Source organism: Geotrypetes seraphini, chromosome 9, assembly GCF_902459505.1.
Source record: "Geotrypetes seraphini chromosome 9, aGeoSer1.1, whole genome shotgun sequence".
Classification (NCBI taxonomy): Eukaryota; Metazoa; Chordata; class Amphibia; order Gymnophiona; family Dermophiidae; genus Geotrypetes; species Geotrypetes seraphini.
In genome coordinates, this window is record NC_047092.1 from 36,308,487 (window position 1) to 36,334,635 (window position 26,149).

At 42.4% G+C, this 26,149-nt stretch overlaps 1 protein-coding gene across 6 annotated transcripts in view; it reads left to right on the forward strand.

The window, feature by feature from the left end:
- Positions 1–26,149, forward strand: part of KIF21A (kinesin family member 21A) — a 230,741-nt gene that overhangs the window by 52,261 nt on the left and 152,331 nt on the right. For all 6 annotated transcript variants that reach the window (XM_033959317.1, XM_033959319.1, XM_033959321.1 and 3 more), the window contains exons 2-5: positions 1,476–1,698; positions 2,211–2,393; positions 13,430–13,579; positions 14,233–14,367. In XM_033959317.1, coding sequence (XP_033815208.1) covers positions 1,476–1,698; positions 2,211–2,393; positions 13,430–13,579; positions 14,233–14,367 — 691 coding nt within the window. The remainder of the gene's footprint in view (positions 1–1,475; positions 1,699–2,210; positions 2,394–13,429; positions 13,580–14,232; positions 14,368–26,149) is intronic.

Genomic DNA, 26,149 nt, shown 5'->3' on the forward strand with positions numbered 1-26,149 from the left:
TTTTCATGTTTTCCACTCCCTCCTCGGTGTCTACTCTGTTACAAATCTTGGTATCATCCACAAAAAGGCAAACTTTTCCTTATAACCCTTCAGCAATGTCACTCACAAACATATTGAACAGGATCGGCCCCAGCACCGAACCCTGAGGGACTCCATTACTCACCTTTCCTTCCTCCGAGTGGCTTCCGTTAACCATCACCCTCTGGCATCTGTCCGACAGCCAGTTTCTAATCCAGTTCACCACTTTGGGTCCTAACTTCAGCCTTTCAAGTTTGTTCAAGAGCTTCCTATGAGGAACCGTATCAAAGGCTTTGCTGAAATCTAAGTAAATTACATCTAGCATATGTCCTCCATCCAGTTCTCTGGTCACCCAATCAAAAAATTCAATCAGGTTTGTTTGGCACGATTTACCTTTTGTAAAGCCATGTTGCCTCGGATCCTGTAACCCATTTGATTCTAGGAAGTTCACTATCCTTTCTTTCAGCAACACTTCCATTATTTTTCGAACAACTGAAGTGAGGCTTACTGGCTTGTAGTTTCCCGCTGCATCTCTAAGACCACTATTGTGACTAGGGACCACATCCGCTCTTCTCCAATCCCTAGGAACCACTCCCGTCTCTAGAGATTTGTTGAACAAGTCTTTAATAGGACCCACCAGAACCTCTCTGAGCTCCCTCAGTATCCTTTGTCCACCTTCAGTTTTTCAAGTTGCTCATAAACACTCTCCTCCGTGAACGGCGCAGAATCTACTCCATTTTCTTGTGTTACTTTGCCACAACACAAATCTTCCTCCCTCCAGCTCCTGAAGCATCAGTGGCAGCTGCAAATCTCCCTCCCTCCTTCCAGCTCCCAAAGCATCAGTGGCAGCTGGTCCTGACTTCTGACAATACACCTTCTCTCCCTCCAGCCCCCAAAGCATCAGAGCCAGTCTAATGGTCACTTCTGATATTTAAGAGGAAAGGCCCTGCTGGGGCTCGCCAGAAGCAGCCTGTTTGCGGCACTTCCTCTGCTCATCGGCTGCATCTACTGCTTCGGGTATGTGAGGGAGAGAGGGGGGGTGGGATTGTCAGAACCAGCTCTACTTCTTTGGGGGCCGGAGGGGGGGTAGGGTGGTTGTCAGGACTGGCTGCCTGCTGCTTGGAGGCGGAGGGAAGGAGGAAGATTTGTTGCTGTAAGGGGGGCCAGACCCATGCTGGAGGGGGGGGCGGAGGTGGACCAAAAGTGTATGGGGGTTTAAGGGATATGGATATTGGTCCTGCAGAGGGGAGGGGAGATGGATGCATGCTTTACACATAAGAGGGGGGAGAGGAAGGGTCCTGGTCCTGCAGGACTGTATATTAAAGTAGATTTCTATGCGTTAATGTCTTTTTATGGTTAACCTTTTTATATCTTTAACTGCTAGTGAAAGGGAGTATAACTTAATACAGTTATTTCTCAGTTTATATACTGTCTAATCTAATATTTTTTTCTTTCAGAATCCGACCTCAGTTAGCAAAGGAGAAGATTGAAGGATGCCATATTTGCACATCAGTGACACCTGGTGAACCACAGGTGGTACTAGGAAAAGATAAGGCTTTTACTTTTGATTACGTCTTCGACATCGATTCACATCAAGAAGATATCTATAGAAAATGCACAGAAAAACTGATTGAAGGCTGTTTCGAAGGCTATAATGCCACTGTTTTTGCATATGGACAGGTACATTTTAAAGTTTACTATACTACATATAAGTAGACAAGGCATTTTTTTGTTTTGTTTTTACAGTGGATTAGAAATCTAAAAATGCAAAAATCTCATGATTTCAAGGCTAAGACAGGGAATAGGAAGTGATTACTATTTCTTTAAGTGCTTAGAAAGCCTTACTGTAATTCACTCTGATTGCTAGTTGGTCCATATATTTTCTTATGGACAAATATAAATACTTTAGAATAACTTAGTTTTCAGATGTTTCGTTTTATGTATGTTGCTGGTATTCAATGCTAGAGTCTGTTGATGAACATTATTTATTTTTTTCTCTTGAAAGTACTTATTTTCTTGCCTTGAATTAAATCGCTTTATTAAGCAAATAGTATATGGTGTAAGTTAACAAGAGCTCTCACCATATGACTAATTGCTCATGCCCAAATGCATTTTTATATTGCCCACAGCAAAAATCGAGATCAATTTTCTTCTAGCACTTACTACTGCCGTCTTGTATTTCTTGGATGCAGACAGGTGCTGGTAAAACATATACAATGGGAACAGGCTTTGACGTGAATGTAATCGAGGAGGAGCAGGGCATTATCCCACGTGCTGTGAGACATCTTTTTAAATGTATTGAAGACAAGAAGCAAGCTGCTGTTAATAATGGGCTGCCACCCCCAGAGTTCAAAGTGAATTCACAATTTTTAGAGGTATGCTTTGTTTTTAGTTGTTTTTAATTATTCATTTAGGTTTTTTAATGGGCTAACATAATATATTTTTTTCTAGAGTTTTGTTCTCTTAGGGATCATTTACTAACCAATAGAACATGCTAACCATGTTATCACCGGGGCTGAAACACATGCCAGCAGCAGCATACTCTTTCTGTGACTTATGGGAATTCTCAAATCCTGATGATAGGGTATCTTCAGAGGACTGGAGGAAGTCTTCAGTTGACGAGCTTGGGGATCCCTGCCAGCTCAGGTTATTTATATTATCCCAGGACAAGCAGGCAGCATATTCCCACACATGGGTGACGTCACCGACGGAGCCCCGCAGCGGACAGCCTCGAAAGCAAACTTGCTTGAAGATCTCGATCTTTCGAGGACTGCACCGCGCATGCGCGCGTGCCTTCCCGCCCGAACTAGGGGGCGCATCTCCTGAGAGGATCCTCAGTTCGTTTAATTCCGCGGAGACAAGAAGATACGTTTTTTCTACATCTCTGCAGCAATTTAGCCTTCTCTTCACTGCGGCTGTTTCTTTTTTTCAGTAAAGTTCGGTCGCTGTGCTCTCCTATTTTCTTTCTTGTTTTCTTTTTTCTTCAAAAAAAAAAAAACCAAAAAAAACCCAAAAACAATTTCATTTGTTTCTTTTATTTCTTGTCCGGCCGGTGAGCCTTGGGCCTAGGCCCAATTGCTCCTTCCGTTCGACACGGACTTTATTTTTTCTATGTCACGGCCTCTCACCGGGTTTAAACGTTGTCGTCAGTGCAATCGTGTGATTTCGGTCACCGATCCCCACTGCCGCTGTCTACAGTGCCTGGGTCCAACCCATTCCCCAGAAGATTGTCATCGTTGTTTCACTCTCACTCCACGGGCTTTTCAATGCAGGTGCGCCCAATTTTTTCAACTTTTCGGAGACATGGAGCAACCTTCGGATTCAACTTCGACCTCGGCGGCTGCCCCGGTCTCGAAGGCTTCGACTCCGACAACATCGACGACCACGGTCTCGAAGGCCTTGACCTTGCCTGCTTTGGTTCCCTCGAAGACGGTGTCATCGGTGAAGTCTTCCATGGGGGGTAAGTCTCCGGGTTCTCTTTCAGGGACCGTACCCAAGAAGCCACCAGAGTCCTCTGCACGTCCATCTTCCAAGCGTACCTCCAAGATAAGGGAATACTCACCTTCGAGGTCGCCCTCTTCGGAGCGTACTGCTGCACCTACGAGATCAGAACCTTCTGTCTCGGTGCTGATGCTGGAGAACATGCTGAAATCTATACTGACCACTCAGATTTCCTCCTTAGTGGCTCAATTGGTCCCGTCCTCGACCTTGCCTCGGACGGATCAGCCTGTCACCCGACCGGAGCTTCCAGCATCTCGAGGCCGATCCCGGACACCGAAGAGAATTCCTTCATCTGATTCTTCTCCGGAATCACCTCCTCCGAAGCACCGATCGAAGCATTCGAGACATATTGCTTCCAAGCTTCGGAGGGAGTCTTCAGCTTTGGATACCGAGACTTCTCTGCCTCATTCTTCGAAGTCGAAGCACGGATCCCGACACCATCGCGCATCGACTCGAAGTCCTTCTTGACCGAAGACTCCACTGTCGAAGCCAGCTCGTCAAGACACTTCACCTCAGACCTCGACTCATTCGGTACCACGTACACCTGGTACTTCTCCATCCAGGAGCCTTAAGAGAAAACATTCTCTTACTCCACCTCACAGTGCAGCTTCTTCTGTGACTCTACGTCTAGACTCAGAACCACTGTCACCATATTCCAGAGAGGCTTCCCCTTCATACTCAGCACTTCCTAAATCTTGCAGTGTGTCTCCTGAGGAAGCGTCTGATTCCAAATCCATTTCATTTGCCAAATTTATCTTTGATATGGGACAAGCTCTCAAACTAGACCTTCATTCTGATTCTAAATTTATACTCCTGAATATTTAGCAGATATGGAGCTTCCTCATCCACCTAAAGAGTCACTACGTTTACCAATGACTCCTGTTCTTAAACAAACCTTTGTTCGTAACATGGAGACTCCTTATTCCATCACTGCCATTCCATCTAAATTGGAATCCCGTTATCGAACAGTTCCATGCAAAGGTTATGAAAAGTCTCAACTGTCTCATCAATCCCTGGTAGTGGAATCCTCTTTGAAGAAAGCACATCCTTCTAAAATCTACGCTTCAGTTCCTCCAGGCAGAGAAGGTCGTACCATGGATAAGTTTGGTCGCCGTTTATACCAGAACTCTATGATGGCAAATAGAGTTCTTAATTATAGCTACATTTTTACATCCTACTTCAACCATTTCCTGAAGATTTTACCATCTTTTTACCCGGATATCTCCACCACTTGTCTTTCAGAATTCAAACTCATCCTCAAGACTCTTTCTCAATTACGACTCTTCATGTTACAAGCCTCATATGACGCATTTGAACTCTCGTCTCGAGTATCTGCCTTTGCTGTAGCCATGCGTCGTTTAGCATGGTTACGTATTGTTGACATGGATCCCAATCTCCAAGATCGATTGGCAAATCTACCTTGTCAAGGAAACGAATTGTTCGATGACTCTATTGAAGCAGCTACCAAGCGTCTCTCAGAACATGAACGCTCTTTTGCTTCCCTCATTCGACCAAAACCTAAACCTACACCAACTAGAGGTTTCAAACAGACTCCACGTCGTTATCCTCAGAAAACGACTCCTGCTTTTTCCAGGCCTCCTCCTCATCGTCCTCCTCAACAACAGCGCCAGCAAAAGTCTCAGATTCCTGCTGCCACCAAACCTGCTCAGTCTTTTTGACAGTCTCAGCCTGAGCATTCCAATTTCTCTGTTTCCAAATTCTCCCCTCCCCATAGGGGGTCGTCTTTCCACATTTTATCACCAGTGGGAGCTCATTACATCAGATCTCTGGGTGCTTACCATCCTACAAGAGGGATACTCTCTTCGGTTACTTCAGGTGCCTCCAGATCGCCATCCAAGAGAGTGTCCTTCCAATCAGTCGCACCTTCCCCTTCTTCTTCAAGAAGCTCAGGCTCTGCTTCACCTGCGAGCTATGGAGGAAGTTCCTCTTCCCCAAAGGAACTTGGGATTCTACTCCCGTTATTTTCTAGTTCCCAAAAAGACGGGGGATTTGCGACCGATCCTGGATCTCGGAGCTCTCAACAAATTTCTAGTCAAAGAGAAATTTCGAATGCTCACTCTGCCGACTTTATATTCCTTAATGGATCATGGGGATTGGATGTGTTCCCTCGATCTCAAAGAGGCGTATACTCATATCCCTATTCATCCAGAATTTCGCACCTTCGCTTTCAAGTAGGAAGCCTTCATCTGCAGTACTGAGTTCTCCCCTTTGGGTTGGCTTCTTCTCCCAGAGTTTTCACAAAATGTCTGGTGGTGGTGGCTGCAGCTCTTCGCAACCAGGGTCTCCAAGTATTTCCATACCTCGATGACTGGCTTATCAAAGCTCCCTCTTTTTCAGGGGTTATTGCAGCGACCCAACAGACTATTCTTTTTCTGCAAAGTTTGGGATTTCACATAAACTTTCCCAAATCTCAGTTGACTCCCTCTCAGTCTCTCCAGTTCATAGGAGCAACTCTGGACACTATCAATCTGAGAGCCTACCTTCCACAACCACATCAGGACGCACTTCTTCAGATTTCTCAACAAGTCTTCCACCTTCCATCTGTTCCAGCACGAAAGATGATGGTTCTGCTCGGTCACATGGCTTCTACAGTTCATGTGATTCCTTTTGCCAGACTTCACCTTCGTATTCCTCAATGGACACTGGCATCCCAATGGCAGCAAACCGTGGATCCACCTTCTCGACTGATTTCCATAACTCCTTCATTGCGGAAGTGTCTCCGTTGGTGGATGCTCTCTTTGAATCTTTCAAGAGGCTTGCTGTTCCACCCTCTTCCTCATCAGAAAGACCTCACAACCGACTCGTCAACGTACGCATGGGGAGCTCATGTGGACGGTCTCCGCACTCAGGGTCTATGGACTCAGGCAGACCGTCGGTGTCATATCAATCTGTTGGAACTCAGAGCGATATTCTATGCTCTCAAAGCTTTTCAACATCTTCTTCACGACATGGTGATTCTTGTACGTACAGACAACCAGGTAGCCATGTTCTATGTCAACAAACAAGGAAGGACGGGATCTCATTCCCTATGTCAAGAAGCTCTGAAATTGTGGCATTGGACAATTCTTCACAACCTCTACCTCAGAGCTGTTTATATTCAGGGTCAACACAATTATTTAGCGGACAAATTGAGTCGTCTTCTACAACCTCACGAATGGACGCTCAATTCTCCTACTCTTCACCAAATCTTTGCTCGTTGGGGAACTCCGCAGATAGATCAGTTTGCATCGCCTCTCAACTTCAAGATGCCTCAATTTTGCTCCCGCATTTACGCTCCTCAACGTCTCGAAGCGGATGCGTTTCTACTGGATTGGAGGAATCAGTTCCTTTATGCCTTTCCTCCGTTTCCTCTGATTCTCAGGACTCTTGTCAAACTGAAGTCAGAACATGCCACCATGATTCTGATAGCTCCTCGGTGGCCCAGACAACCTTGGTTCTCTCTTCTACTTCAACTCAGCACCAGGGAGCCTCTACTTCTGCCAATATTTCCTTCTCTACTCACGCAGAGTCAAGGATCCTTGCTTCATCCCAATCTGCAGTCTCTACACTTAACGGCTTGGTACCTTTCTGCATAACAGACTTTCCTCAATTTTCTCAGTCATAAGAACATAAGAACATAAGAACATAAGAACTGCCATCTCCGGATCAGACCTTCGGTCCATCAAGTCCGGCGATCCGCACACGCGGAGGCCCCGCCAGGTGTACACCTGGCGTAATTTATAGTCCACCATATCTTTATATGCCTCTCTTAAGGAGATATGCATCTAGTTTGCTCTTGAAGCCTAGGACGGTCGATTCCGCAATAATCTCCTCTGGGAGGGCATTCCAGGTGTCAACCACTCTCTGAGTGAAGCAGAACTTCCTGACATTAGTCCTGAACCTGTCCCCCCTTAGCTTCATTCCATGTCCTCTAGTCCGTGTCAAATTGGACAGTGTAAATAATCTTCTCTGCTCTATTTTGTCGATTCCTTTCAGTATTTTGAAGGTCTCGATCATATCCCCACGCATTCTCCTTTTCTCAAGGGAGAACAATCCTAGTGTTATAAGTCTATCCTCATATTCCAGTCTCTCCATACCCTTCACCAGTTTTGTTGCTCGTCTCTGCACCCTCTCCAGTAGTTTTATATCCTTCTTTAGGTAGGGAGACCAATGTTGGACGCAGTATTCCAAGTGTGGTCTGACCATTGCCCTATAAAGCGGCATTATAACTTTCTCCGATCTACTCGAGATTCCTTTCTTTATCATGCCCAACATTCTATTTGCCTTCTTTGCCGCTGCCGCGCATTGTGCCGACGGCTTCAGGGTCCTATCTATCAGTACACCCAGGTCCCTTTCTTGTTCACTCTTCCCCAGAGTTGCACCTGACATTGTATACTCGTATTCCTTATTTTTATTGCCTAAATGCATTACCTTGCATTTCTCCACATTGAACTTCATCTGCCATTTCTCCGCCCATGTTTCTAACCGACACAAGTCGCTCTGGAGTTTCTCTCTATCCTCCTGCGATCTGATCGCCCGGCATAGTTTTGTATCGTCTGCAAACTTGATGATCTCACTGGATATTCCTTCCTCCAGGTCATTGATATAAATATTAAAAAGGATCGGCCCAAGTACCGAGCCCTGGGGTACACCACTAGTCACTTTCTCCCAGTCGGAGAACTTCCCATTTATGCCCACTCTCTGCTTTCGGTTTTCCAGCCATTTGCCTATCCATCTTTGTATATCTCCCTCTATGCCATGGCTTTGTAGTTTCCTGAGAAGTCTTTCGTGTGGAACTTTGTCGAACGCTTTCTGGAAGTCCAAGTATATTATGTCCACAGGCTTCCCACTATCAATTTGCTCGTTTACGGTCTCAAAAAATTGGAGTAAATTCGTCAAACATGATTTCCCTTTCCTGAATCCATGTTGACTGGGTTTCATCAAGTCGTGTGCGTCCAAGTGCCGGACTATGCTATCCTTGATCAGTGCTTCAACCATCTTGCCGGGAACCGACGTAAGACTCACAGGCCTATAGTTGCCCGGTTCCCCTCTCGATCCTTTTTTGAAAATTGGCGTGACGTTCGCTATCCTCCAGTCGTCCGGTATCTGTCCAGTTCTGATTGTCAGGTTTGCAAGTTTGTGCAATAACTCTCCGATTTCAACCTTCAATTCCTTTAAGACTCTCGGGTGAATTCCATCCGGTCCAGGGGATTTGTCACTTTTAAGTTTGTCGATCTGATAGTATATCTGGTCTAAGTCCACTTCAACTGTGGTGAGGCTGTCCTCTATTTCTCCTGGAAACACTTTCTCCGCTTCAGGTATTGTTGAGGTGTCTTCCTTCGTAAAGACAGACGCAAAGAAGGAATTTAGTTTGTCTGCGATTTGTTTATCTTCCTTGATGTACCCTTTTCTTCCCTGGTCGTCCAGGGGTCCCACTGCCTCTTTTGCAGGTTTTTTCCCTTTCACGTATCTAAAGAAGGGCTTGAAGTTTTTGGCCTCCTGGGCTATTTTTTCCTCATAATCCTGTTTGGCATCCCTCACCGCCTTGTGACATTTCTTCTGATCATCTTTATGTTTGTTCCAGGCTTCGGTTGTCTTTATGCATTTCCATTTTTTGAAAGAGTCCTTCTTTTCTTTTATGGCTTCCTTCACCTGTATGGTAAGCCATGCCGGTTCTCTTTTGCTCTTTGTTCTCCGATCTTTGGAAATCCTCGGAATGTAGAGATCTTGTGCTTCTGTGATAGTATTTTTCAGTAGGGACCATGTCTGATCTACCGTTTCAAGTTTGTCCACCATCTTCTCTAGTCGTTTTTCTACCATGGCCCTCATGCAATCGTATTTACCCTTTTTAAAGTTTAAGGTGGTGGTTAAGGTTTTGGCATGTTTCCCTTTCCCGATGTCAAGTTTAAAGTTGATTACATTGTGATCACTCGTTCCCAGTGGAACCATGACTTCCACTTCTGTTATCGGTCCCGTTAGGCCATTTAGGACCAAGTCCAAGGTGGCGTTGCCTCTTGTCGGCTCTTTTACCATTTGTTCCAGGAAGCAATCCCCTAGCACCTCCAGGAACTTGGCCTCCTTGCCGCAGTTGGAGGTTGCTAGTTTCCAGTCTATCCCTGGGAAATTGAAGTCTCCCAATATAATTACATTGCCCGTCTTGCATTCTTGTTTGATTTCCTCCATCATTTCTGAGTCAGTTTCCTCCGCCTGTCCTGGGGGACGATAGTAAAGGCCAATTTTCGTATCTGCACCATATTGACCAGGAATTTTGATCCAGAGTGACTCAAGCTTCTCTTTCATTTCTGTTGTAACCATTTCAACAGAATCTATTCCCTCCTTAACATATAGAGCAATACCTCCACCTTTCTGCCCTACTCGATCTCTTCTATACAGTTTGTATCCCTGTAGTACTGTGTCCCATTTGTTTTCTTCATTCCACCATGTTTCTGTTATGCCAATGATATCCAATATGTCATGTCTCGCTATTGTCTCTAGTTCCCCCATTTTGTTACCTAGACTTCTAGCATTCGTATACATACATCTAAATTCCCTTTGTGTTACCTTTTTGGACCTTCTACTCTTGGCCGTCCCTATAGTTTCAAATATATCTGTTCAAGATATATTACTTGCTTCCAGAAAGCCATCGACTAGACAATGTTATGGCCAGAAGTGGACTAGATTTTCTACTTGGTGTTCTACGCGTCACTTACAACCTATATCGTCCTCTTTAGCATCAGTTTTGGACTACTTGCTTCATTTGTCCCAATCTGGACTTCAAACTACATCTATTTGAGTCCATCTTAGTGCTATAGCTGCTTTTCATCAGCCTCTGGATGGAAAACCTCTTTCTGCACATCCTATGGTTTCTCGCTTTATGAAAGGATTTCTAAATCTCCATCCACCGCTTAAACCACCTCCAGTGGTTTGGGATCTCAATGTTGTTTTAGCTCAACTTATGAAACCTCCTTTTGAACCGCTTGACAAAGCTCACCTCAAGTATCTCACAAGCTGTGTTGCTGATCGCCCTCACATCTGCCCGACGAGTCAGTGAGTTACAAGCTTTGGTTGCAGATCCACCCTTCACAGTTTTTCACCATGACAAGGTGGTCCTACGTACTCATCCTAAATTCTTACCTAAAGTTGTTTCAGAATTTCACATCAATCAGTCTATTGTTCTACCTGTGTTTTTTCTAAAGCCTCATTCTCATCCAGGAGAGGCGGCTCGTCATACCTTGGACTGTAAACGTGCTTTGGCTTTCTATCTCCAACGCACTCAACTTCACAGAACATCTCCTCAACTTTTCATCTCATTTGATCCGAACAGGTTGGGACGTCCTATATCAAAACGCACAATCTCCAACTGGATGGCTGCTTGCATTTCTTTCTGCTATGCTCAGGCTGGTCTTCCTCTGCAAGGTCGAGTGATGGGCCACAAAGTTAGAGCTATGGCGGCATCTGTAGCTTTCCTCCGATCAACTCCTATTGAGGAAATCTGCAAGGCTGCCACTTGGTCCTCGGTTCATACTTTCACCTCTCATTGTCTGGATACCTTATCCAGGAGGGATGGCCATTTTGGCCAATCTGTTTTGCAAAATCTTTTTTCGTAAATTGCCAACTTCCCTCCATCCCTTTTTACTTAGCTTGGAGGTCACCCATGTGTGGGAATATGCTGCCTGCTTGTCCTGGGATAAAGCACAGTTACTTACCGTAACAGTTGTTATCCAGCAGGCAGATATTCCCACAACCCTCCCACCTCCACTGGCTGGCTTCTTGGCTAGGTATCTGAACTGAGGATCCTCTCAGGAGATGCGCCCCCTAGTTCGGGCGGGAAGGCACGCGCGCATGCGCGGTGCAGTCCTCGAAAGATCGAGATCTTCAAGCAAGTTTGCTTTCGAGGCCGTCCGCTGCGGGGCTCCGTCAGTGACGTCACCCATGTGTGGGAATATCTGCCTGCTGTCCCTGGATAACAACTGTTACGGTAAGTAACTGTGCTCTATGAGTTGGTGGGGAGACTGGGGAGTCAAAGAGGATATTTCATGCACACTCATTCTGTCCGTAGACCCATCCAAAATTTGCTGTTTTCTATCAGTAGATAATTGCAATATTAATATTGGTGTACACTAACAGTAGATACAAGCCTTTATAATAAGGTAAATGTATAATCGACTAAGGAGGATGATATATAAATACAGAAGTGAATTTGTAGATTGGGTCAAAACATCCAGATTTGTTTTTAAAGATATAAAGCAGGGATTATCAAGCCCTGGTAGGCTTGCTAGGCTCTCACCTTGGAAAACGGATTGGGATGGTTGCTGCTGCTTAGAGATTGGCTTAAGGAAACCCTGGCTTGGGTCTGTCATACTTTTGTCAGCTGAATGCACTGCCCACTTCTTGCAGCTGGAATATCATTGGCTAATGATGATCACCCTATCTATTGCCTTCCAAAATTGAGTGGACAGACTACATCTATGCCCTCACCATTCTTGCTTCATTTGTCTGAGACTTCTAAAATCTTGCATGAAGAGTGGAATTTTGGACACCCTGCTTAAAAACATTTCTTATTCTCAGCCTAAAGATTTACAAAATAACAAGATTAGAGGTGGAGAGAAGTGATGTGCCTGTTTCCTTCTAGAGCTATTTGTTTAGCTACCGTATGTAAAGGATTTAGGCGAGGGATGAAAGATGTGAGAAAGACTGCCCAAAACAGCAGCATACAGTTTATTTATTTATTTTTTGTATTTATATACCACTTATAACCTAAGTGGTGTACATTCAGGTACTCAGGCATTTTTCCCTATCTGTCCTGGCAGGCTCACACTCTTATCTAATGGGGCAATGGGGGATTAAGTGACTTGCCCAGGGTCACACGGAATAGCATGGAATTTGAACCCACAACCTCAGGGTGCTAAGACTGTAGCTATAATCATTGTGCTACACACTCCCCTTCTGGGAGTTTGTAGGAAAACAGATGAGTGAGGAAATGTTTTTGAAGTCAATATAGTAAAAAAACACATTGAGGGGTAAGATAGGTACAACTAGGAGGCTATTTATCTAGCTGTGTTAAGAGTCTTAAGTCACATTATGAGCCTAAAACAGCTTGTCTTGTCCTACTGTGGTGAAATATAGGTCATCACAACTTATATAGTAATGAGATGCAAAACATGCCCATGCATATAAAGCAGCTCATTACTATGTAAAAATCAGAATGCAACTTGTTGCATTGTGGGCTTAAAATAACCCCAGCCAAAAGCTGGGAACTTAGAGCCTCAAAACTGTGGTTTGATATTTCTGGGCCTTTTCTGTCCACCCCTGATCAAGTATCACTATTTTAGTTGGCCTACTAGCCCTGTACTTGGTGATCCAATGGTGGTCTTTGGGTAGGAGTTTAATTGCTGTTTTACTATTCGTATAAGAACAGAGGAAGTTGCTAGTATAAGAAATGGATCGATATTCAGAATGATTTAGCAGGCAGGAGAGGTTCCCCAGCCTATAGTTAGTATAAACAAATAGTGCCACTGAATATTGGCTCTGATCACCCTGGCAGAATCCAGATGGTACCAGAGCTGTCTGGCAGCAGAGCTGGGGCAAACAGAAGATATGCTGGCAAAGACTCTATTCAGTGCTGGTACCTGCAAATCTAACTGGGCAGATAGGACACTATGAAAAGTTGACTTACCTTTGCCTGCTTAGCTTTGCTTTGCAAATACTGACACTGAATATTGACTGCTGCTAAATTGAATTTTCAATGCCACTGCATGTGGCCTGGCATAAAATACCTTGATCAAATTTAGCTAGCAATGGTAAGAATTTATTCAGCCAGTGGTGATCCACATTTCTTTTCTGTCATGAAAATGTTAGCTTATTTTGCATGACCACAGTGAAAAGCAAAACATTTTTCATTGCTTCCCAGCTTTACAATGAAGAAGTATTGGACCTTTTTGATACAACACGTGATATTGATGCAAGAAACAAAAAATCTAATATAAAAATACATGAAGATTCAACTGGAGGCATATATACAGTAGGGATCACAATGCGGACTGTGAACTCAGAAGCAGAGGTAAGTATTGGCATGCATTTTATTTATTTATTGGGATTTATTAACTGCCTTTTCATTAAGAGATTCACCCAAAGTAGTCTTTACTGCTTCTGAGTAATTTTTCTCTGGCTATCTTCACTTGAGTTGAAGGAAAATAACACCCTATGTTTTGTAATCGTTATCCTTAAATTTGTTTCTCTGATGACAAATTAAATTAAATTGTGCTGTAACTTCCAAATAACTACTGCATTGCTATTTTAAAAATCTACCAATATCATCTTAGGGGGTCCTTTTATCAAGCAGCGGTAGGGGTTTAACGCGCATAATACCGCCTGCCTCGCTAGCCGCTAACACCTGCATCGAGCAGACGTTAGTTTTTTAGCCTGCCGTGGGGGTTAGTGCGTGATGAAATATCCAACGTGCTAACCCCGCTAGCGTGGCTTGATAAAAGGACCCCTAAATGTGCGTGGGGCTTAAATGATGTTGGATTATTTAGATGTATGTTCTCTTCTTCAACTGACAGGAGACAGTAATTTTTTTTCTAAAACAGGAGATGAAAAATTGGTTGTAGATATTTATTGTATTGCCACTTCATGGTTAAAATGTTTTTAAAAATATGTAACTTTCTTAAAAAAAACAAAAAAAACATTAAAAATATTTTTTTTGTTCCTTAGATGATGCAGTGTTTGAAGTTGGGCGCATTATCTCGAACTACAGCCAGTACCCAGATGAATGTGCAGAGCTCTCGATCACATGCAATTTTTACTATCCTCTTGTGTCAAACCCGTCTTTGTCCGAGAACAGACATTGTATGTGTTTTCAGTGATTAAGACTTGATTACTTATGGCTCTATAAAGACATTTTGTTAGTTTGAAAGCAAATCAGTCATGATTAACTGTATACATTTGACGTTAATGTAGACTAGTTTAAATTTTACAAATTAGGGTAGGTAGACAACTACTGATAAAGTTTCATGTACAGATTGTCTTAGGGGAGAAATGATCAATGTGGGGTACTGTTAAGATACATTATTTTACTGTTAACCCCAGTTAATAGTAACTAGCTCTCATTGCAAAAAATGAGACCTCTGCTAAATTAGCATAAGTTAATGGTAAAATAACTCATGATAACAGTAGCCCAGATTGATAACTATGCCACTCTGGTGGGTAAATGGAGAGGCTCAAACTGACATCTTTGCAGCTTCTTAATCCATCTGGCGGTCAGTCTTGGAACAAATTTGATTTCAACTTGAAAAATGCTGGGCAATGATGGAGATCTCTGCTAGATTAATACCATATTCTTCATTGCTCATGTACTTCGCTTTCCAGAGCAACCCACGTGCCCTATAAAATTTCCTCTGCCTTCTGCTTTCCACTAGTGACATTGGTCTAATGTTGCTGCCAAGACAGATATTTTTCCAGCTCTCCAGCATGCCCACTCTGAATGAAGACTGTTGCATGCAGGCGCTAAACTTCATCTAGGAATTTAAACTGATTTTGTTTTGATCTCTTGATCCTGATAACCTGAATTTGGCAACAAACTGTGAGGCAGATAAAGTAAACTGCTATATGCAGTTTACTCAAGATTTTCACACAGTAATCTTGCTCCCTGATGCAGAAAAATCTTTTGAGTAAAACTACTGCACAGAAGGATAACACAGTGGGCATGCAATACATCAAAATGCATTAATGAGTAATATTTAAGAAAGTGCCTTTTTTCACTCTTTGTTTGACACTGCATCTTTACACCAGTTCATGGCAGCAAAAAGATGCAGCAAGGGAGCAAAGTGGTTATCTAAAGTAAAGTATAGCACTTACCTTCAGATGGCCCAGAAGATCACTGGTAGCCTGGGCCATCAAATCTCGCCTCTCTCCATCCTGAACCCATGAAAATTCCTTGGTGGACTCGAAGGTCCAGGATGGGTCGTAGGTCGCCCGTCTTCTTCGGGACGAGGAAGTACCGGGAGTAAAAACCTCGGTTGTGCTGGTCCACCGGGACTGGCTCGACGACCCGAAGCCGAAGCAAAGCCTGAGCCTCCTGAAGGAGAAGGGCGGTCTGCGTTAAGTTGGAAGGATACTCTCTTGGAGGGTGGTCCGGGGGGACCCGATGGAAATGAAGAGAGTATCCTTTTCTTACGATGGAAAGGACCCAGAGGTCGGTGGTAATAGCCTCCCATTGATGGTAAAAATGATAGAGGCGACCCCCGATGGGAAAAATAGGGGGATGCAGAACGAGGTCGGTTATGCTCCCTGGAAGAGAGTCAAAAAGGCTGAGTAGCCTTCGGTGCAGCCGGCGGCTGAGGTTTCTGCTGAGCCTTCTGGGGAGGCTGTCTCTTCGCTGGTTGTCTCGCAGCAGGAGTCTGACGAGGGGTGTAGCGCCGCTGATAAATCAAAGGCGGTCTAGAAGGTCGAGACTGCTGAGGCTTGGGCTTAGGCCGAAGGATAGATTGAAAAGACTTTTCATGATCCGAAAGTTTCTTGGTAACAGTCTCGATAGACTCGTCGAATAAATCAGCGCCCGCACAAGGCACATTGGCAAGTCTGTCTTGGAGGTTTGGATCCATGTCAATTGTCCGAAGCCATGCCAATCGACGCATGGCCACGGAACAGGCGGCAGCACGTGCCGAGAGCTCGAAGGCATCGTACGAGGACTGCATCAGCTGAAGACGGAGCTGGGAAAGGGAGGCTACCACTTCCTCGAACTCGAATCGAGCCTGAGCATCAATGTAAGGAGTAAACTTGCGGAGCACCGGCAAGAAGAACTCCAAATATGAAGAAAAAAAGAAATTATAATTGAGCACTCGAGACGCCATCATAGAATTCTGGTAGATTCTCCTACCGAACTTATCCATCGTTCTTCCCTCTCGTCCCGGTGGTACAGAGGCATAGACCTGGGAGGGATGGGAACGCTTGAGAGAGGACTCGACCAGCAGGGATTGGTGAGAGAGTTGAGCGCCCTCAAACCCCTTATGATGAACAATGCGGTATCTTGCATCCAATTTGCTCGGGACCGCAGGGATGGAGTACGGCGTCTCGAAACATCGCATGAATGTTTGATCCAGTAATTTATGCAGAGGAAGTCGAAGAGACTCCGCAGGAGGATTAGGCAAGTGCATGGTGTCGAGATACTCCTTAGAATACCGAGACCCAGTGTCCAAAGTCACATCCAAGTCATCCGCCATTTGCCGGAGGAAGGAAGAAAAAGACAACTGGTCCGCCAGTACCGGCCTCCGAGACGGACTGGAGGAAGTAGAAGCCTCAGGATCCAGGGAGACTTGTGAGCGACAAGGAGAATAAGAGGTAGATGGCTCCTCGTACTCCGGCCCCTCCTGGGGAGATAAATCCGATGAGGAGTACCCCAGACGTGGCAGCTTCTTCTGTGGCGAAACCTCCGAGTGGCGTGAGGAGTGCCGAGAGGAGTGTCTGGATCGATGTCCCTCCCGGTGCTGGGAGGGAGAGCGAGAACGTCTATACTTCGCATGGTCCCCCGAAGCTTCCAGTGAATGTATGGGACTGGAAGCGGTAGAGCGAAGGGGCGGAATGGAGGCCGCCTCCCGTGTTGCAGCCCAGGCCTGGTATGGAGTGCGGAAGAACTCTTCCTGTGATTTACTATGCCCAGGACTTCGATCATCAGTCGGGGGAACGGCACCGTGATGGCGCGGAGGCATAATGGGCTCTAAAGGAGGCATATCGCTAAAGGAAGCCCGCCTCGAGGGAACAGCCGCCCTTCGCCGCTCCTCCTCGTCAAGCAACGAGATCGATCGACGAGGAGGAGGGGGAGGGGGCGGTCCGCCCCCTGGGACCGGGACCGGGAGGTCACCCTGGATGGAGGCGATTAATCTGGGCCCCATAGTCTGCATGAGCTCGACAAACTGAGCTTCCAGCAGGGACCGCAGCGAAGCCGATATGGAGGGATCCGCACCGAAAGGGGGTCCTCCAGCAGGTCTTCGCGCTCCTTCGTGGTCGAGTGCTTCTGCTTGGCAGCTTTCGGCACTTTAATGACCACAGGTGGAATAGTGGAAGGCGGTACCTGAGCCGAGGAGATGGGGACAGGCACCGACGTCGAACTCGTGGCCGAAGTCGGGGTAAACGAAGCCGGCTTCAAAAGGCCCGGAGTCGCAGGAGCAGTCGCTGGTTTCGCATGGACAGGCGAAGCGGCCGATGAAGTCGAAGCCGAAGGTTCTTTAGCAGCTTCCATCTTGAACATCGACTCCCACAACAGGCAGCGCCGCTTAAACGCTCGCACTGTTAGAGTGGAACAAGGCCGGCACGATTTCGGGAAATGTTCTGGACCAAGACACTGCAGGCAGCGTCGATGCGGGTCCGTCAGCGAAATCGCGCGCTGGCACTTGCTACACTTTTTAAAACCGGTGATTGGCCGGGACATAGGCCGGAAAAGCTCCACCGCTAGATCGAAGGAGCTGGGCATCTCGAAACTTCTAAGTTTCTTCAAGCAAGACATGCTTGTGAGATGTCCGTATCGTGGCTCTGTCGGATGACATCACCCACTAGTGCCTGCTGTCCCTGGATAACAACTGTTACGGTAAATAACATTGCTTTTTGATAATACAATTAATCTGACATGAAATCTGTCCCTCCCCCCATCCTTCTTCCTCAAACACTTTAAACATTTTATTATACCCAGTAATGCACAACAATAAATATCCCATCCTATTACATATATCTCCTTATTTTTCATAACAACATATTTCCAATATTTATCCCTCCCATCCCATCCCATTTCTATATATTATCCCCTAAGGAAAAAGAATAAACTTTACTCGTTATAATATTTAATTAATGGCCTCCACACCTCTTGAAATCTTTTAAAATACCCCCTCTGTATCGCAAGAAATCTTTCCATCTTATACATATGACAAACTGAGTTCCACCAAAAATTACAATTCAATCTAGAACAGTCTTTCCAATTAGTTGTTATCTGTTGAATTCCCACTCCCGTAAGAATCAACAATAATTTATTGTTTGCTGTAGATATTTGGCATTTGGCCCTCATACACATTCCAAAAATCACTGTGTCATAGGATAAAGCCACATGACTCTCCATCAACATATTAACTTGATCCCATATTGATATCCAAAATGCCTGAATACATGGACAATAAAATAAAAGATGGTCTAGAGTTCCAACTTCAATTTTACAATGCCAGCATCTATTAGACTTAGAGCAATCTAATTTTTGTAATCTAGTAGGGGTCCAGAATGCTCTATGCAACAAAAAGAACCATGTTTGCCTAATAGATGCTGACATCGTACCTTTAATTCTCCAAGACCAAATATGTGGCCATTGAGATGCATTAATCTGATGCTTAATCTCAATGCTCCAAATATCTCTTAATCCATTTTTAGGCTTCTTATTCAAATAATTAGATATAATTTTATACCACTTTGCGGCCTGGTGACCCAGAAAATCTGCCTGGAAACATAAGAATTCTAAGCTGTAATGATCATTTAAAGATTTCCATTCAGGGAACCCCACCTGAATAGCCTGCTTCAATTGCAACCACTTATAACTTTGTTTTTTATTCAGACCATATTTATGTTGCAATTGTGAAAATTCAAGCATCTTACCATTATCAATTACTTCCGTTAATGATCTTATACCTGCTTTAATCCAATCTTTCCAGACAACCTTAAACCCGCCTATTTGTATCTTGGAGTTTACCCAAATAGTCTGTTGTTTCGATTTTAAAATAGAATCAGTAGTTAATTTGTCTACAAACCTTAATGTTTTCCAAGTATCCATTAATACTCTATTGTCCTTACGTATTCTAGGCACTTTTATACCAAGCAAAAGATCAAGCCTAAGTGGAAAGATAAGTGATCTCTCCACCCTTAACCACTCTGGTAATTGTTCCAAAAGCTCTGGGAGGACCCAATACATACCTTGGAGCATGATATAGGCCTGATGATACCTATAAAAATTGGGAAAATTTACCCCACCCTCCTCAATTGGTCTTTGCAAAGACACTAAAGCCACTCTTGCAATTTTACCCAGCCAAATAAATTTAACCAGAATACTATTTAATTTTTTATAGAAAGACCCCTGAAAAAACACTGGTATCATTCCCAATTGATAGCAAACCACAGGCAAAATCATCATTTTAACAGTTTGTACTCTTCCCCACCAGGACAAATGTAAAGGATTCCATTGCTCACACAACTCTGTAACTTTTTGTAATAAAAATTTTTCATTTATTCTCATTGTCTCTTCAAGTGTTTTATTCAGCCAAATACCTAAGTACTTTATTCCATCCTCTTTCCAAATAAAAGGGAAAGAATCAAGTATACCTTTTGTACAATGCACATTTAAAGGTAAAATCTCTGATTTAGTCCAATTTATTTTGTATCCTGAGAATTTTCCAAATGTATCTATTACCTCCAGTAGACATGGAATTGTTGTTTCCGGATTCCTCAAATGAAGCAAGATATCATCTGCATAAGCGGATACTTTATATTCCACTCCAGCACATGGAATACCCTGTATTTCCTTTGCCTGTCGAATAGCTAACAACAAGGGTTCAAGAACTATATCAAAGAGCAAAGGAGATAATGGACAACCCTGTCTAACTCCCCTCTGTAATTTAAAAGCATCTGAAAAATTATTATTTATGTATAAACGAGCAGTTGGGGAGCTATACAGTGCTTGAATCATTTGTATAAATCCGGATCCAATACCAAACCATTCCATAGCTTGATACATGAAACTCCATTCTACACGATCAAAAGCCTTCTCAGCATCTAGTGAAACCGAAAAAGCCGGATCATTAATTTGTTTTGTTAAATAATACATCTGAAATGCCAGTCTAGTATTATTAGAAGAGTGTCTTTGAGCAACAAATCCAGTTTGATTCATTCCTATTATATGTGGAAGAGCTTTAGCCAATCTTAATGCTAAAATCTTAGCTAATAATTTACCATCTACATTTATTAAAGATATAGGCCTGTAGTTTGAAACCAATGTTGGATCTTTATTTGGCTTTGGCAAAACAATAGTTAAAGATTCTGCCATAGTGCCTGATATACAACCTTTATTCAGTTGATCCTGATATAATTTTAATAAATACGGTAACAGGGAAATTTGAAATTCTTTATAAAACTCTACTGTAAATCCATCTCCACCTGGAGCGGTCCCAACTCTAAGGGATTTCAATGCCATTTGTAACTCTTTTAATGATATAGGTTTATCCAAACTTCTTTTTATATGATCAGGAACCTTAGGACCTTCAACTAAACTCAAAAAATCCATCCCATCTTTCTCTTTATTTAAATAAGACTCCGAAGAATACAATGACTTATAATATTTTAAAAATTGTTTTAATATATTTCCAATTTGAGAATGAGAATTTCCTAACTCATCTTTAATTATGCTTATTTTCTCCTTCCTTTTCTTTTCTTTTAAATAATTTGCCAATAATCTTCCAGCCTTATTTGCACTACCATAATACACCACCTGCTGAGCAAAAATATCTTTCCTTACTAACCCAGAGGAAATTTCATTATATTCACATTTTTTTAAACAATATTTGAAATGTCTCCTGTTCCCATTTATTAACCAATTTTAATTCCAAATTCTTAATTTCTTTTTCAAAATTCACATATTGTTTTCTTAACAGTTTCTTTTTATATGCAGAATATGATATAATTTGTCCTCTCATAGTTGCTTTGAAAGCATCCCATAAAATTCCAATCGAAATTTCCTCTAAATCATTAAGTCTAAAATATTCATTTATTTTATTTTGAAATTCTGTGCAAAATTTAGAATCAGCAAGCAATGTATTATCAAACCTCCATACAGGTTTGGAATTATCTGAATCTACTAAGTTAACTTCTATCCATATACCACCATGATCAGATATTATTATTGGTTCTATGTCAGCTTTTATAACTTGCTGTACCATCTGATCTGAAACAAAAATATAATCAATTCTTGAGAACGATTGATGAACATGTGAACGAAATGTAAATTCCCGATCATTAAAATGAAGAATACGCCATATATCTTTTAAATTACATACTTGTACCAAATTATCTAATCCCATTGATTTCATTATTCTACTAGGCTTTTTATCCATTATTGGATCTATAACAGCATTGAAATCCCCAGCCACCACTAAATTAGTAGTAGCCAGTGGTAAAACTAATTGTTGTAGAGATTTAAAGAATTCACTTTGATTCGAATTAGGTGCATATATATTTAGTAACGCCATTGTATTACTGCCCATGCTCATGTCAACAAGTAAACCACCTTCCTTGAGGATCTGCCTTAACCATATTAAATGTTGCTGGACATTTTTTATTAATCAATATTGCAACTCCTGCCTTCTTTTTTACCGCTGGTGCAAATAAACATTGTTTTATCCACTTATCTGTCAGCTTCATAGACTCTGTTCCAGACAAATGTGTCTCTTGCAAGAAACATATATCTATATTTTGTTGTTTAATATATTCCAATACCTTTTTCCTTTTTATAGGGTGATTAAGGCCATTTACATTCAAAGAAAAAATTTTAAAACCCATTTTACAAATAAAATATAAAATCCATATATAATCCACTCAAACATAAAATATACATTTTTTCTTTTTCCTTAAACCAATATATGAGTCTCCCCCCCTCCCCTCTTTCCCCATCCCCCCCTTCCCCTCCCCTAACACAAATGCAAACTTCGAAACGCACATATTACTGAGCAAAAAATAAACTCCCCACAGGCAATAACATACTCATTTTTCTTTCTCTAATCTTTCAAACAACCAACACTAAATTCTCCTGCAGTCAATCCATTCTTCAATACCCTAAATACCCATATTTACTATAATTCTTTATTATATACTTCCCCCCTCATTCAAATTTCCAAACATTCTTCCATCCTATACCTCTAATATATTTATAAAAGGATATACCCAATATTTCGGAAACCATTTCTTACAATATATACCCCCCCAAGATTAATATTATTTTATTTTATTTATTTTTTTTTTGTCTAACATAAGTTTCTCTCAACTTCAATGGAACATACATCACTCCATCCTATAATATTCATTTTTTTTTTTTTTTAAACCTTACATCAAAAGAAGGATCAAACATTTCAACCAAGCAGACCTCATATTTTTTAAAACTCTCATTAATTTTCATTGCATCTTCAATCTATTACAGTCTATTCTCCATTCTGCACAACTGTAACACTTGTACATCTTCTTCCTGCTGTTTCAGTCTCTTATTCCATCTTCTTGCAGATTGCTATTTCATCTTTCTCCAATAAAGTATTTTTGCAACATCATCCTTATATCTCAGTCAATTTCAGATGCAAATTGTAAATCTAAATAATGCTCAAGTCATTTCCATCAGTCCATCTTCACATCTTCTTCTCTTTACATCAATAGTCTTTTGTATTTTTCATCTTATTATATTCTAAGTTCCCACATTTCTCCAATGCAGCATTTATGTGTCCTCATATTATTATCTCAGTCACGCTCAAATGCAAATTATAAATTCACATTAAGAAACCATCCAAATCTTATAATTGTTCCTCATATTTTCTTCACTTCCTATATGCTCCATCCCTCTTCTTACCTTGTCAAAATCTTCTTTTCTTCTTTTCTTATTGTCTCTTTAAAATTTTTCATTTCTATTCTTTAAATCTTGTTTGAAATGTTGATCCCCCTTAAACCTAACTGCAACAATTTTCTAGAAAATATTTTTCTCCTTTTCTATTTTTTTTTTCCACTTTTTCCTTCTTTATAAAATATCTTTCAATTTTCACTCAAAAATATAAACCAAAAATAATCTAAGTATATTATTTATTACATTTTCTAAATACTTTCATGAAACCATAGGCAAATTATATTGATCTAGAAATTCCTGTAATTTGCCTGCTTCTTCAAAATTATAAGTTTTATTCTCATAAGTTACCCTCATAATAGCAGGGTATATCAATCCATATCTTGCTCCCATTGCTCTCAGTTTAGGTCTTAAATCCAAAAGCTGTTTTCTTTTGTAGGCTGTAGCTTTTGCAAAGTCAGGTACTATAAAGATCTTAGAATCCTGGCATTTAAGATCCTTGTTTGTTTTAGCCAGCTTTATAATCTCTACCACCTGCTGATGTCTTAGCAGCTTAAAGATTAGTGGACGGGGACCCTTCTGACTATTTGATCTTTTCATCAGTATCCGATGTGCTCTTTCTATCTCCAAAGGAAAAGAACTTTTAAATGGCAAGATCTTTGGGATAAAATTAGTCACAAATTGAATAGGATCATTCTGCTCAATCCCCTCAGGTATCCCAATCAGACGCAAATTATTCCTTCTTTCACGATTTGATAAGTCTTCAAAATCCTTTTTCAACGCCTCTATTTCTCTGTGATCTTTTTTACACACCAGCATCTCTGCCTCAGATTTCTCAGCATGCTTTTCTAACTGCTCAATTTTGAAGTCAACTGCCTGCATTCTATTTGTAAGACTCTCTATTTCCTCCTTCACAACTTTTATATTTTTAGCGTTATCACTTACTATTTCTTTAATTTTCTGAAGTTCATTCATCAAATCACTGTTATCAATTTCTTCCTGAGGCAACGGGACCGCTGTCGGGGATACCGAATCCATTTTTGTTCTTTTTTTACTTCCTGCTCCTGAATTCACCGGATTACTTTTACTAGTTTTACCCGAAGCCATTTCTTACTTCAATTCTCTCTTTTCCTTCACTTTTCTTTAATTTTAACTGCCAAAATCTTAATAAAATTTGCCTTTCACAACAGAGCTAATCCTCTACCCAGCCATCTTAGTGCGCTGCAAAGTTCTAGAATTTTTTGTTGTTGTGTGTACTCTTGAAGTTCAGAATGTGATGCAGTTGGATTTCTGAGAGGTTTCCTTTCACTGAAACTCCTTCTGTAATGATGTGATAGCCAGAAGGTGCCTTAGAGGGGCATTTTTGACAGGAAGTCTAAGTTTGACTTTGGATATTTCCCGCAAGATGTCCAAAGTTGGAGGTGGAGAAATAACCATTTTCAAAACCAGCAAAACTGCTAAATGCCCAAAATATTTTGTTTGAAAATCGCCTATTTAGACATTTTGGCCACCAGGGCGTCCAACTTTGTTCACCATTTCCAACCACAAAAATATCAAATTTCAAAATGTCCAAATCCAGACCATTTTGAATATGGGAGGTGCCAGCATTGAAATGGGCTGGCCACACAGCCATTCCAACAGAGCAGTGGGTCACATTAGATGGCACTGCTGTGAACTTAATATAAAGAATGCCAGGTGTATATCTCACCATATGCCCCTTATAATTTATGTTGAGCCTTCCACAACTCCCCCAAAACCTATGAAAAAGGCAGTTTGTGAGTGTTTTGCAAGACGAGCAAAACACTCCTGCAAACTTTGACTCACAAACCAAGCAAACCCCACCCCCAAGAAACAGCTTTGCCCTCCTGCGCATGGCCCACCTCCAAACCCTTACCTCGAGTGTACACCGGCATGCAGCACCAACCCACAGGACATGCCAGTGCCGAAAGAGCCTGCCACGCCAGTTTCTCTGAGAATCTCAAGGCCCTGCAGCAGCTCAGCAGAGATCAGCTGCAATCTCTTTCGGCACCGGTACGTCCTGTGGGTTGGTGCTGCATGCCGGTGTCCACTCGAGGTAAGGGTTTTGGGGTGGGCCATGAGGGGGGGCAAAGCCGCTTCCCAAGGATGGGGTGGGATAGAAGCGCGCTAGTGCTCGCAAACCAAGTTTCCACTGTGCATTACATTATATTAGAGATTTCTATTCCGCCAATGCCTTGCAGTTCAAGGTGGATTACATCAAAGTTTACCCACGTGTCTATCACTCCTATAGCCCTTATGGCTGCATATAGCACCTATATAATAGTATAGCAGGATTTTTGTGGGCTCACACTTTCCACTAGAAATGTAGTGGTTAGAGTGACTTTTGGGGCTGGGTCCTCCTCCCTATAGTTCACTAGCCCACCCACCAGGCTACTTAAGACACCTGTGTACAGCTCTACTAGGCTTTCCCAGACCAGGTGCTGCTTTTCTAGAGACAGGTATGTATTGTTTCATTCAGATCTTTGTGGTGTGGGAGGGGGTTAGTAAGCACTTGGGGAGTGTGGGGGGGGGGAGGGTAGTCAATTTGGGTACCTTTTTGGCACTTACATGCTTTGAAAACAGGTTGAGCTCAAAAGTCTGTTTCGTCCAGGACATTTTGGGAAAGGTTTGATTATTACCGCAAAATGTCCAAGTCTAAGCATGCCCAAAGCTTGCCTCTTGTGGATTAAAAACTGGCTGGAGCATGGGAAACAGAGTGGGGGTAAATGGACAATAATAGGACTGGAAGAGCGTCGCAAGTGGGGTGCTGCAGGGCTTGGTGCTTGGAGCCGTGCTCTTCAACATCTGGACATTGGTACACTGAGTGAGGCAATTAAATTTGTGGATGATACAAAGTTATTCAGAGTAGTGAAGACACAGAGGGATTGTGAAGATCTGCAACGTGACATAATCAAGCTTGAAAAATGGGCATTGACATGGCAAATGAGGTTCAACGTGGATAAGTGTAAAGTGATGCATGTCGGTAACAAAAATCTC